This window comes from Hyla sarda, chromosome 3, assembly GCF_029499605.1.
Source record: "Hyla sarda isolate aHylSar1 chromosome 3, aHylSar1.hap1, whole genome shotgun sequence".
Taxonomy (NCBI): domain Eukaryota; kingdom Metazoa; phylum Chordata; class Amphibia; order Anura; family Hylidae; genus Hyla; species Hyla sarda.
In genome coordinates, this window is record NC_079191.1 from 175462015 (window position 1) to 175477884 (window position 15870).

Sequence of the window (15870 nt, forward strand, 5' to 3'; positions counted from 1 at the left end):
TGGTAATATTTCAAAACTGTCGCTATGTAAATTGTTTTACCAATAGTTGCGGTAAGAATTATATTAAAGAGGTGCTCCGGTGAAAAAGTATATATTTTTTTTAATCAACTGGTGCCAGAAAGTTAAACAGATTTGTAAGTTACTTCTATTTAGAAATCTAAATCCTTCCAGTACTTATCAACTGCTGTATGCTCCACAGGAAGTTCTTTTCTTTTTTAATTTCTTTTCTGTCTGACCACAGTGCTCTCTGCTGACACCTCTGTCTAAGGAACTGTCCAGAGCAGGAGAAAATCGCCTTAGCAAACCTCTCCTGCTTTGGACAGTTCCTTTATTATTTTAGCTAAAAAAATGCATAAAACCTATTGGAACAAGTCTCATTGCAGTTGTTGCTTCTTTTTTTTTTTTTTTTTAGCACATGGAGCACTATTTTTCTTTCTTAGCTGCTTTCTTTGTTTTACAGTAACACACTTTTGGTCCATCTGCATCAGTGGTTGTCTCTAATTGTAAATTCAAATAAAGATTGTGGGGAGATTTATATTTTTGTACAAAGGAACAGTGGAGCAGTTGCACATAGCAACCAATCAGATTTCATATTTCACTTTTCAGAGGCCTTTTAAAAATGAAAGCTGGAATTGGGGATTTTCCTATTCCTATGACGGAAAATCTGGATTTTATGAAAGACAGGAGGCGAGCATTACATTTCTTTCTTTACTGGATAATCAAATAGCAGTAACATTAAAACGTATATGTAACAAGAAAAAACTTGTTTGAACATAGGAGTAGTGGAGCAGGTGAGACAACCAGGTGTGCTAGGTAGGAGTTAGCCAATAGGAGTCCAGGTTAGTCTATAAAAGGATCTGCATGCTGGAAATATCCCTCTTTCTTTACGGTAAACTCCATAAGTCTCTGAAGATGGAACTATAGAATTCGAACTTGTACATCCTTCGACAGGTGGAAAGATGGATGGAGATCAGCGAAGAATCTGGAGAAGCATTTGGCTGGTGAAAGACACAAGAATCCAATACAAATACAAGTAGAACAGGAAACTGCATGCTCCTTGCCGATTAGTAAGCTGAAATAAAGAGAAAATTCATTATAGGGTTGGGTAGGGAGGGATAATGCTCGCCTCCTGTCTTTCATAAAATCCAGATTTTCCGTCATAGGAATAGGAAAATCCCCAATTTTATGTCAAGGCAGGAGGCTCGCATTGCAAGTTTAAAGCTTAATAACTATATAATCATAAATATACATACTATTAAAATAGATTCATAGATATATGGGGATCAGGTCGAAAATAAAAGGTTTTAAACGTAGATTCCGATGACCAATTGGCTGCTTTGAGTAGGTCTGATAGTGAGCCTCCCGACTGTATGAGTTTAGTCGAGATAGCACCTCGAGTTGAATGAGCGCCAAATAAGGCTATATCTATATTGGCTAGGACCATGCATTGTCTAACCCATCTGGCCAGAGTAGCGGAGGAAACAGGTAAGTGAGGTTTACAATAAGAGATGAGTAATTGAGAAGCAGACGGGTTCCTAAGATTTTGGGTTCTAGATTCATATGATTGAAGGCATTGGACCACACAAAGTTTATTATTATGAGGAAAAGATGGGTAGAAAACTTGATGAAGATTGGTTTTGGTACGTCTGAATATGTGAAATAAGACACCTTGAGGAGAGTATTGTTTACGGAAAATGTCTAAAGCTTTAACATCCGAAACTCTTAATGGAAATTAAGCAAAGAAGTACAGTAAGTTTAAAAGATAATAATTTAAGGGAAAGAGAATCATTATCATCCCAGGATAAGAAGATTAAGGATCAAATTAACATCCCAGGTGGAAGAATATCTAGGGCAGGGGGGACGTTTAAAACGGATCCCTTTAAGAAGTTTGCAAACAATAGGATGTTTACCAATAGGGACCGCATCAATAGGAGAATGAAAGGATGAAATAGCAGAGCGATAGAGATTCAACGTCCGGTAGGCTTTGCCTTCATCAAAAGCAGCAGAAAGGTAGTTTAGAATGTGGGGAAGAGGGGCATGAACGGGATCCAGATTCCGTTTACTGCACCAATCAGCCCAAAGTTTCCAGGCTGATCGGTAAGCAGTTCTGGTGCCCGGAGCCCAGGCTTCTGCCAATATGTTTCTAGTTGTTTGAGAAATCTCTGAGTCAAAGAGTTCTGACCTGAGATTAACCACGCAACTAGAGGAAGTTGATGCGATACAATCAACGGGTGTGGATTCTGTAATGGATCAAAGAGTAAATGTGGAAACTGTGGAAGAGTTCTGGGGAAGTCTATTAGCATCCTGAGAACATGAGGGAACCAGGATTGGGAAGTCCACCACGGAGTGATCAGAACTAATGTGGATTTTTGAATTGACGTCTGGAGAAGTACTGTGGGAATCAGTGAAAACGGTGGAAACGCATAAAGAGTTTCCTTTGGCCAAAATTGAAGAAGAGCATCTACCCCTATTGCTAGAGGGTCGTGGCGCCAACTGAAAAAGAGAGGAAGTTGGTGGTTGAGCCGAGATGCAAAGAGGTCTAGATAAAGAGGACCCCAAAGATGATTTATTTGAAGGAAAACTGATGGATCTAGTTTCCAATCGCTGGAGTCTGTGAGGTATCTGGAATTCCAGTCCGCAACAGTGTTGGAGAGACCTGGAATATATTCCGCTCTGAGAACAATGTTTCTGTCTAAACAAAAATGCCAAAGTTTCTTGGCAATATTGGCAAGAGATTTTGAAGTTGTTCCTCCGAGTCGATTGATGTATTGGACAGCAGAGATATTGTCCAAACGAAGGAGAATACAACAATCTGAATATTCTTTCGCAAAGCTCTGAAGAGCTAGGAAACCTGCTAACAGTTCCAGACAGTTGATGTGTAGTGAAGTCTCCAATGGGGACCATTTGCCCCCTGTGGATAAGTGACCACATCGAGCTCCCCAACCGATCAGACTGGCGTCTGATTCCAATATCAAATCTGGGTTGGAATGAAATATCGTTTTGCCATTCCATTCTTGAATGTGATGAAGCCACCATAGAAGTTCTTCCTTGGCTTCTGCGGATAACCGAATTTCGTCTGAATATAGTAAACCTTCTCTCAAGTGTTTGATCTTCAGGCGTTGAAGAGCTCTGTAATGTAACGGAGCTGGAAAGATCGCCTGAATGGAGGCTGAGAGGAGACCCACAATCCGAGCTATGGCTCGTAAGGAAATTAGGTTCTTGTTCAATATAGAATGAATCTCTCTCCTTATTGTTTTCAATTTTTTGGAAGGAAGACTCAGAAGAGAGGTGTGAGTATTGATGACAAACCCAAGAAATTCCAATTCTTTTTTCGGAACAAGAATGGATTTGTCGTAATTGATAAGGAAACCTAAGGAATTTAGGAGAGAGCGTGTCCAGTTCATATGAAGGTAAGCCATCGAAAGAGAATTGGCCATGATGAGGATGTCGTCTAAGTATATAATTAAACGTACACCTCGGGCTCGAAGAATGGAAGTTATTGGTTTCATCAATTTGGTGAAGCACCAAGGGGCTGAAGATAGGCCGAATGGATGGCAGTTGAATTGCCATTTGATGTTGTTCCAAATGAATTGAAGATAAATCTGGGAATCCGGGTGAATGGGAACGGTAAGATAAGCATCTTTGAGATCTATCTTTACCAACCAATCGTCCGGTAATAAAAGATCTCTGAGAAGATGGATGCCTTCCATCTTGAAGTGTTGATATCGAACAAAATTGTTTAATGTTCTTAGATTGATGACAGGTCTGAATCCTCCGTCTTTTTTCTTTACAAGGAATAGATTGCTGATGAAACCTGTCGAAGACATAGGTACTTGGAATATAGCTTTTTTGGAACATAGTTCCATAATTTCTGAATTCACTAAGTCTAGATCTACTTTGGAGAATTGTATCGGGTGAGGAGGGAGATTTTGAAAGGGGGGACAGATGAACTCTATCTGATATCCTAATACTGTGTTCAGGATCCATTGATCGGAGGAGATTGTCTCCCAACTTTGGAAAAAATGAAGGAGACGACCTCCTACTGGTAGATGGGAAGAAATTGGAATAAGGTGACTTACCTGAAGGTCTGGAACGGGTGACACCCCTTTGTCCTCGGGTCCTCCATGGTCTTCCACGGTATGGGAAGAAGGGGTTAGGTTGGGCTGTAGGCATAGGGTAGTTTCTGTCCTGTTGGAAGGAGCCTCTTTGTTGACCTCTGAACTGGGCACGGCCGGAAAAACGGCTCCTGCTTCTTCCGGCCCTGGTAAAAACCTTACTACTAAAGACTTTTTTAAGTGAAGTCTGAGCTTTGTCCAATGAAGAGAATAATCCAACATATTTGGATATCTCTTTAATAAATTGATCACCAAATAAAAAATTATCTTTAGGGTTGGAGGATTCATTGGAAGCTAAGTAAGCTAGTTGTGGATCCAATTTAGTTAAAATTGCTCTCCTCCTTTCCGTACAAAAAGATTGATTAACATTACCAAATATACACATGAGGCGTTGAGTACAGCCTCTCATGGTGGGGATATCTAAAGGAGTGCCAGCTACCGCTGCATTCTCAGTGAGGTCAAGGAGTTTTGCAATGGGACCCAGAAGATCCATTAACCTATCCTGACACAGCTTAAAGCTGCGATCAATGCCTTTTTTGGGATTCTTTCCCGATTTTTGCAGATATTTAACAAGGATAGGGTCTAGTTCAGGAGTGGAAGTGGATGCTTCCGAAATGGAAGGTCTAGGACATTCAGCTCGTAGTTTATTACGTGTTTTGTTATCCAATGCTTTCTTAAGCCATAAGGCAATAAATTTATCAATCTGGGGATTAGGTGTCCAATCTCCTGATCTGGGGTGGATAATCTGAGCAGGATTAAAGAAAGGGACACCAAAACTATCCAAGACATTGGATTCTACAGTATTAGAGTCCTCAGAAATATGGTCATTATAATTAGAATCATCTTCCTCTATAAAATTGGGATCATAAGAGGAATCTTCTATATCAGAGAATTCCGAATTATCCGAAATCTCAATGTCATCATAGACATTATTTTGATTGGACTGGCTCTGGGAAGAGGCGTTATTAACCCGATTCACATTTTGCTCCTCTCGGGTAGAGGGTAAGTGATGCATTGGATTGGCATCTGAAGTATGGCTACTCGTGTGAGGGAAACCTGTATCATAATCTTGACCTTCATTACTAAAATGAGCTTTTTTGGGTTTACTATGGGGAAGGTCGTTAGGATTAACATGCCTCTTTTTTGATGAACATTTTTAAGGGAGGTCTTTATTAATTAATACCTCATACTGGTGGAATTTGTGAGCCATCATTTGGGACACAGTAGTCGCTACAGATTTAGCCATTGACTCGTGCATAGCGGACATGGTATTATTAACAGCGGACTGTATAGACCTGTTCATGGACTGGTCAATAAGCTCCTGAATCTGGTCCTTTGATAAGGCAGAGTTCTGGGGTTGTTCTGAGGACATAATTATGGTAGTAGTAAAATTATATATTATAATATGTAATGGTAAAGGAGGAAGCTGGTAATTATAGGGTTATCTACTGAGAATTATATTAGTGAATTAAAGACTATTAGCACTTTAGGGAGAATAATATAATAATAATGTCCTTAACCCCTTAAGGACTCAGGGTTTTTCCGTTTTTGCACTTTCGTTTTTTCCTCCTTACCTTTTAAAAATCATAACCCTTTCAATTTTCCACCTAAAAATCCATATTATGGCTTATTTTTTGCATCGCCAATTCTACTTTGCAGTGACATTAGTCATTTTACCCAAAAATGCACGGCGAAACGGAAAAAAAAATCATTGTGCGACAAAATCGAAAAAAAAACGCCATTTTGTAACTTTTGGGGGCTTTCGTTTCTACGCAGTGCATATTTCGGTAAAAATTACACCTTATCATTATTCTGTAGGTCCATACGGTTAAAATGATACCCTACTTATATAGGTTTGATTTTGTCGGACTTCTGGAAAAAATCATAACTACATGCAGGAAAATTTATACGTTTAAAAATGTCATCTTCTGACCCCTATAACTTTTTTATTTTTCCATGTATGGGGTGGTATGAGGACTCATTTTTTGCGCCGTGATCTGAAGTTTTTATCGGTATGATTTTTGTTTTGATCGGACTTTTTGATCACTTTTTATTCATTTTTTAATGATATAAAAAGTGATCAAAATACGCTTTTTTGGACTTTGGAATTTTTTTGCGCGTACGCCATTGACCGTACGGCTTAATTAATGATATATTTTTATAGTTCGGACATTTACGCACGCGGCGATACCACATATGTTTATTTTTTATTTTTTTTACACTGTTTTATTTTTTTTATGGGAAAAGGGGGGTGATTCAAACTTTTATTAGGGAAGGGGTTAAATGACCTTTATTAACACTTTTTTTTTACATTTTTTTTGCAGTGTTATAGGTCCCATAGGGACCTATAACACTGCACACACTGATCTCTAATGCTGATCACTGGCGTGCATTAACACGCCTGTGATCAGCATTATCGGCGCTTGACTGCTCCTGCCTGGATCTCAGGCACGGAGCAGTCATTCGTCGATCGGACACCGGGGAGGCAGGTAAGAGCCCTCCCGGTGTCCGATCAGCTGTTCGGGACGCCGCGATTTCACCGCGGCGGTCCCGAACAGCCCGACTGAGCAGCCGGGTCACTTTCACTTTCACTTTAGAAGCGGCGGTCAGCTTTGACCGCCGCTTCTAAAGGGTTAATACCGCACATCGCCGCGATCGGCGATGTGTGGTATTAGCCGCGGGTCCCGGCCGTTGATTAGCGCCGGGACCCACGCGATATGATGCGGGATCGCGGCGCGATCCCGCTTCATATCGCGGGAGCCGGCGCAGGACGTAAATATACGTCCTGCGTCGTTAAGGGGTTAAAAGGACAGTGAGGAATAGCAAGCTACTTATATGTGAAACAGGGTAGAAGTGCTGAGAAGAGGCTGCTGCCGTGAGGAGACGCTTCAGTGTGAGGAGATTTTGACTAGCGGCGGGAAGATCAGCTGAGAACCAGCTGACCTGATGACGAAACGAAGAGGGAGAGAGCCGCGCATGCGCGTAAGCTTGAGTAGTGGCGGCGCCGGACAGACCACGGCGCCGCCGGGAGAGCGGTTGCCGGAGCGCAAATGAAATGACCGGAGGCCGAACAGAAGAACAGAAAGTAGAGTGATGACGGTAGTGAGAGCTAAGAGAGTAAAAAGTGTTTTAAACAAACAAAGGGTGGCCGCACAGGTATCGCAGGTAGCGCTACAAGCCGAGGAAGGAATATACAAACTATAGGGTAATAGTGAGTATACAAAACCTCTAAATCTAAATCTAATATCACATTTATTCTATAAAGCACAAAAAATAACGATATATGAGCTATAAAATAGTGAAGTATACTTATCCTTCAGAGCAGTAAAGAAAGAGGAATATTTCCAGCATGCAGATCCTTTTATAGACTAACCTGGACTCCTATTGGCTAACTCCTACCTAGCACACCTGGTTGTCTCACCTGCTCCACTACTCCTATGTTCAAACAAGTTTTTTCTTGTTACATATACGTTTTAATGTTACTGCTATTTGATTATCCAGTAAAGAAAGAAATGCAATGCGAGCCTCCTGCCTTGACATAAAATCTGGTTGCAATGGGCAAATGCTTCATTGCACAAGGTTTGATAAATCTACCCCTGTACGCGAGTTGTAGGAAATGCTTGTTCACTACCTTAATTTTAATTACTAGTATTGCAAGCGACCGGGTCATTTATTTTTACAGGATTGCTAACTGCTATATGTATTTTTTTTTCATTGAGAATATGTTTCATTGTGTCTGCAATTTTACTTGTCTCTAAATATAAAATTAACAATTCAATTTATAATTCAAAATGAAGGACAGTTTGTCACTACAGCTTCTAAGCTATGGTATTACTACCAATAGATGTAAGTTTCCAGTTGTCCACAAGGTGGCAGCCTGTTTAAGTTTAGTATTTAAAAATTCGGTGTTTAGTACGTGCTTCTTGAATTACTCAAAGCTCAATCTGACATTTTTTTTAAATGTACATTAAAAAACGAGTGCCATTAAAAAGAGGATTTCTGAGATCTTGATATTGACAGCCTATCCTCAAGGCATACCTGCTGTTTATCTGTTTGATGTGGCCGCATGTGTTTGGGTGAGAGATGACCGTACATATGTTTGCCTTGCACTTAAAGGAAAACTGTCAAATTTTTTGTACCGCACTATCCACATGTACTGATGGATAGTGTGGGAGATGCTGATTCCAATGAGCCCTACCTTGCCCGGATCCGCCCGGTCGTTCGCCCGCAATTGTATTTTTATTATATGTGGAAATATTGCTGTAACTGGCACGGGCAGGGCTTCTGCAGCTTAATTGGCACTGACATCAGAGCCGCCCGTCCGCAGCACCGCCCGCTTGTGAATATTCATCTCCCCCCTCCCTCCAGCTCTCCCTCTCTTCGCCGCTCCTAACTGGAGGGAGGGGGATGATTATTCATAAGCAGCGCTGACGTCAGTGCCAGTTAAAGGACAACTGTAGTGCTAGACTTTTATATATTTGAGGCCCTGTGCCCGGGCCTCAAAAATGAACAAAATAAACTTTAACTCACCTTCCTACAAGCCCCCGTTGGTCCGGCACAGGCCTCACGGTCCAGCGGTGCAAACCTCGTTCAACTTCCTGGGGACGGGGACGCCGCAGAGCCATCGGCGTATCAGCGGCCACAGCGATGTCCCGCCCTGGCCAGTGATAGGCTGAGCCCACTTTCATGTAAGGAGCTCTGGCCGGCATCTTACATGACAGTGTGTTCAGCTTATCACCGGCCGGGGCGGGACATCTCTGCGGCCGGTGATACGCTGACGGCTCTGCGGCTTCCCTGTCCCCAGGAAGTTGAACAAGGTTCGCACCGCTGGTCCATGAGGCCTGTGCCGGACCAACGGGGGCTCATAGGAAGGTGAGTTAAAGTTTATTTTGTTTATTTTTGAGGCCCGGGCACAGGAATATATAAAAGTCTAGCACTACAGTTGTCCTTTAAGCTGCAGAAGCCCCACCTGTGCCAGTTACAAGATTTCCCCATATAATAAAACTACAATTGCGGGCGAGCGGCCAGGCGGATCCAGGCAAGGTAGGGCTCATTGGAATCAGCGTCTCCCGCACTATCCATTAGTACTTGTGGATAGTGCAGGAGAAAACATGTGACAGTTTTCATTTAAAAGCTGCTCTATAGGATATTGCAGCTTTGTCCCAGCCACTACTAAATGCATAGCATGCAGTTGTACAGGCCCATGTAATTCCTTTCAAATAGCTGAATAGCAGGGGTGCCGACAGCCAGTCCCCACATTCCGATATTGATGACCCATGCTGAGAATAAACCATCAGTATTGAGATCCTGGAAACCCATTAATTCAATGTTTAGTTTTGAAATGAACCCTTTCAGCTGCAACATTTTTTTTTACTTACAAATTCCCCCTTCACCTTCTAAGATTTATTTAAGTTTTTATTTCTCTACAATTTTTCCATTTGTATGGGGCTTAGTTTTTGAGGGACAAGTTGTTCTTTTTATTGAAAGGGCAAAAAGGGCATGTTCCCTTTATTCTGTGTGTCAGCATAATTACTGTGATACTCAATTTATATACTTATTGTTTTTTTTTACTATAAAACATAGACAAAATTGCTTTGCATTGCCATATTCTGACCCCTATAACCTTTTTATTTTTCCATCTATGGTGTTGTGTGAGGGCTCATTTTTTTTTGCATGGTGAGCTTTATTTTTTAATGTACAATTGGTCACTAGATTGACCACTAGTATCCATTTTTGCCATTCACCAAAAATATATATAAAATGTAACTTTTATTGCCATATAAGTTTAAAAATATCTTGCTCGCAGTTCACCTTCTACCTCTGTATCTGAACTATTGCAGCTTTGCTGTGTAATAGTAGTTAAGATATGGGTATAGCTGCAGACTACACTATGTCTGGGGAGAACTGCGGTAGAACTTAAAAACATAGACGCATTAACCCGTCCGACATTTCGCCACACACAGTGGCTTTGTCAAGGACTTGTGGGCAACCGCCAGCAATTTTAAGATCACTCCACAGGTGTTCAATGGGATTTAGATCGGGACTCATTGCTGGCCACTTCAGAACTCTCCAGCGCTTTGTTGCCATCCATTTCTGGGTGCTTTTTGACGTATGTTTCGGGTCATTGTCTTGCTGGAAGACCCAAGATCTCGCCACAAATCCAGCTTTCTGACACTGGGCTGCACAGTGCGACCCCAAATCCGTTGGTAATCCTCAGATTTCATGATGCCTTTCACACATTCAAGGCACCCAGTGCCAGAAGCAGCAAAACAACCCCAAAACCTCATTGAACCTCCACCATATTTCACTGTAGGTACTGTGTTCTTTTCTTTGTAGGCCTCATTCCGTTTTTGGTAAACAGTAGAAGGATGTGCTTTACCAAAAAGCTCTATCTTGGTCTCATCTGTCCACAAGATGTTATCTCAGAAGGATTTTGGCTTACGCAAGTTCATTTTGGCAAAATGTAGTCTTGCTTTTTTATGTCTGTGTCAGCAGTGGGGTCCTCCTGGGTCTCCTGCCATAGCATTTAATTTCATTTAAATGTCGACTGATAGTTCGCACTGACACTGATGCTCCCTGAGCCTGTAGGACAGCTTGAATATCTTTTGGAACTTGTTTGGGGCTGCTTATCCACCATCCGGACTATCCTACGTTGACACCTTTCATCAATTTTTCTCTTCCGTCCATGCCCAGGGAGATTAGCTACAGTGCCATGGCTTGCAAACTTCTTGATAATGTTGCGCACTGTGGATAAAGGCAAATCTAGATCTCTGGAGATGGACTTTGGAGTAACCTTGAGATTGTCGATTATTTTTCCACAATTTTGGTTTTCAAGTCCTCAGACAGTTCTCTTCTCCTCTTTCTGTTGTCCATGCTTAGTGTGGCACACACACAGACACACAATGCAAAGACTAAGTGAACTTCTCTACTTTTTATATGCTTTCATGTGTGATTTTTATATTGTCTACACCTGTTACTTGCCCCAAGTGAGTTTAAAGGGGTACTCCGCCCCTAGACATCTTATCCCCTATCCAAAGGATAGGGGATAAGATGTCAGATCGCCGCGGTGCCGCTGCTGGGGAGCCCTGGGATCCCCGCTGCGGCACTGCTCTATCATTACTGCACAGAGCGAGTTCGCTCTGCACGTAATGACGTGCAATACAGGGGCCGGAGCATCGTTACGTCACGGCTCCGCCCCTCGTGATGTCACGGCCCGCCTCTTTCAATACAAGTCTATGGGAGGGGGCGCGGTGGTCGTCACGCCCCCTGCCATAGACTTGCATTAAGGGGATGGGCCGTGATGTCACGAGGGGCGGAGCCATGACATCACGCGGCTCCGTCCCCTGTATCGCCCGTCATTACGCACAGAGCGAACTCGCTCTGTGCAGTAATGATGGCGGGGTGCCGCAGCGGGGATCCTGGGGCTCCCCAGCAGCGGCCCCGCAGCGATCTGACATCTTATCCCCTATCCTTTGGTTAGGGGATAAGATGTCTAGGGGCGGAGTACCCCTTTAAAGGAGCGTCACATGCTTGAAACAATCTTATTTTTCCACAATTTTGAAAGGGTGTCAATAATTTTGTCCAGACCATTTTTGGAGTTTGGTGTGACATTATGTCCAAGTTGCTTTTTTTTCCTCCCTTTTTTGGTTTAGTTCCAATACACACAAAGGGAATAAACATGTATAGAAAAACATGTGTTACTGCAATCCTTTTTTTGTGAGAAATACTTCATTTTCTTGAAAAATTTCAGGGGTGCCACCATTTACGGCCATGACTGTACAGGGGTGTGGAAATTAAAAAAAAAAACTACTTGTCCAAGGGACTAAAGCGGAACACAATCTACTTGTCCCTCAAGAAAATCCACTTGTCCTGGTTGATGAAATAATTTCAACCAAAATAGTCTGATCCCCCCCACTAGACCACCAGGGATGGATATACGATTCCTTTAGACACCGCTGACAGCGGTGATCTAATGGTTTAATAGGTGATCGCAGCATGCCAGGCTATTATCGGCCGGAGAGCTGTAGCTAGATCCTCTTACGCCTGAGCCAAGCCCAGAAAAGTCTAGATATAACTTTTTGATCACCTTATAAAAAATTTCTCATATGAAGTGACCAAAAATGAACAATTCTGGACTATTTTTTACATTTCCACCGTTCCCCGTACGGTTTAATTAACATCATATTTTAATAGTCTGGACATTTCCACATGCAGCGATACCACTTATGTTTATTTTTGTACATTATTTTTATTTAAAGAAAATTGGAAACGTTTATTAGGAAAGGGGCTTATTCACATGTATACGCACTTTTTACAATATTTTAATCACTATTTTTCAGTCTCAGTAGGGACTTATGTGTTACTGGGGGGGGGGGGGGGTGTTCTGCTTCTCCAGTTTATGTGCTGCATTTTGTGTCAGAAAATGCTGGAAGTTGCATTTAGTTACTAGATAACTACAACTCCCAGCATGCCCTCATGCAGCCTATGGTTGTGTGGGTGTTGCAGCATGTTGCACTGTATAGTAGGACAGTTAAGGTTATTGTGTATGCTGGGAGTTGTAGTTTTAGTTTGTGTCAGCTGCAGAGCCATAGAATGTGTCAAGGAATACTGGGAATTGCAGTTAGTAACTACAACACCCAGCATGCCCTGATGCAGCCTATGGCTCTGCAGCTGACCCGAACCAAAACTACAACTCCCAGCATGTTGCACTTTATAGTTCTACAGTTTAGGTTATGGTCCAACATGCTGGGAGTTGTAGTTTTGGTTTGGGCGTGTTTGCGTGCATCCGTGGGGCTCTTGGTTGGAGGGTGAGTATGAAGGGGCAGGATTCTGGGGGTGCAATTTAGTGCGGGTGCCACTAAAAATAAATAAAATTAGATGGCACAACTGCCCTAATGCCCGACATGGCAGTCCGCTCCTATACAAAACATTCATGCATACACATCATACATGCACCAGCCACTGCCCCCATATCATACATACACACACACCCGCTACTGCCCCCCCCACACATCATACATTACATACACACATACACTCACACCATATATATACACCATACATATGCACACATCATACATACACCCACCGCTGCCCCCCCACACATCATACATCACATACATACATCACACTTAGACATTATACACATACATTACATGCACATACATTACATGCACATCACACATAGACATCATACACACATCACACACTACATACACATCACACACAGACATCAAACACACATCATACATTACATACACATCACACACAGACATCATACACACATTATACATTACATACACATCACACAGACAGACATCATACACACATTATACATTACATACACATCACACACAGACATCATACACACATTATACACTACATACACATCACACACAGACATCATACACACATTATACATTACATACACATCACACATAGACATCATACACACATTATACATTACATACACATCACACATAGACATCATACACGCATTATACATTACATACACATCACACTTAGACAGACATCATACACACATTATACATTATATACACATCACACACAGACATCATACACACATTATACATTACATACACATCACACATAGACATCATACACACATTATACATTACATACACATCACACATAGACAGACATCATACACACATTATACATTACATACACATCACACACAGACAGACATACATCATACACACATTATACACTATATACACATCACACACAGACATCATACACACATTATACATTACATACACATCACACAGACAGACATCATACACACATTATACATTACATACACATCACACTTAGACATCATACACACATTACATACACATCACACAGACATCACACATCATACATTATATACACATCACACACAGACATCATACACACATTATACATTACATACACATCACACATAGACATCATACACACATTATACATTACATACACATCACACACAGACATTATACACACATTATACATTACATACACATCACACACAGACATTATACACACATTATACATTACATACACATCACACACAGACAGACATCATACACACATTATACACTATATACACATCACACACAGACATCATACACACATACATTACATACACATCACACACAGACATTATACACACATCATACATTACATACACATCACACACAGACATCATACACACATCATACATTACATACACATCACACACACAGACATCATACACACATCATACATTACATACACATCACACACACAGACATCATACACACATCATACATTACATACACATCACACACAGACATCATACACACATTATACATTACATACACATCACACACAGACATCATACACACATCATACATTACATACACATCACACACAGACATCATACACACATTATACATTACATACACATCACACAGACAGACATCATACACACATTATACATTACATACACATCACACACAGACATCATACACACATTATACACTACATACACATCACACACAGACATCATACACACATTATACATTACATACACATCACACATAGACATCATACACACATTATACATTACATACACATCACACATAGACATCATACACACATTATACATTACATACACATCACACATAGACAGACATCATACACACATTATACATTATATACACATCACACACAGACATCATACACACATTATACATTACATACACATCACACATAGACATCATACACACATTATACATTACATACACATCACACATAGACAGACATCATACACACATTATACATTACATACACATCACACACAGACAGACATACATCATACACACATTATACACTATATACACATCACACACAGACATCATACACACATTATACATTACATACACATCACACAGACAGACATCATACACACATTATACATTACATACACATCACACTTAGACATCATACACACATTACATACACATCACACATCATACATTATATACACATCACACACAGACATCATACACACATTATACATTACATACACATCACACATAGACATCATACACACATTATACATTACATACACATCACACACAGACATTATACACACATTATACATAACATACACATCACACACAGACATTATACACACATTATACATTACATACACATCACACACAGACAGACATCATACACACATTATACACTATATACACATCACACACAGACATCATACACACATACATTACATACACATCACACACAGACATCATACACACATCATACATTACATACACATCACACACAGACATCATACACACATCATACATTACATACACATCACACACACAGACATCATACACACATACATTACATACACATCACACACACAGACATCATACACACATCATACATTACATACACATCACACACAGACATACACACATTATACATTACATACACATCACACACAGACATCATACACACATCATACATTACATACACATCACACACAGACATCATACACACATTATACATTACATACACATCACACAGACAGACATCATACACACATTATACATTACATACACATCACACACAGACATCATACACACATTATACACTACATACACATCACACACAGACATCATACACACATTATACATTACATACACATCACACATAGACATCATACACACATTACATACACATCACACATAGACAT

The 15870-nt window shown here is 40.9% G+C and overlaps 1 protein-coding gene across 1 annotated transcript; it reads right to left on the bottom strand.

Annotated features, from left to right (window-relative positions):
- Window positions 1–703: 703 nt before the first annotated feature.
- LOC130361894 (uncharacterized) lies at window positions 704–5476 on the bottom strand. Its single transcript, XM_056565542.1, has 2 exons — window positions 4080–5476; window positions 704–1072 (listed from the first exon to the last, which is right to left on the bottom strand). The coding sequence occupies exons 1-2, from the start codon at window positions 5128–5130 to the stop codon at window positions 1065–1067; spliced, it is 1059 nt and encodes a 352-aa protein (XP_056421517.1). The 5' UTR covers window positions 5131–5476; the 3' UTR covers window positions 704–1064.
- Between the last annotated feature and the right edge of the window lie 10394 nt (window positions 5477–15870).

Excerpts from the sequence above, each read along its gene's own strand:
- LOC130361894 (XM_056565542.1), bottom strand. The coding sequence starts at position 5,130 with ATGCATCACTTACCCTCTACCCGAGAGGAGCAAAATGTGAATCGGGTT.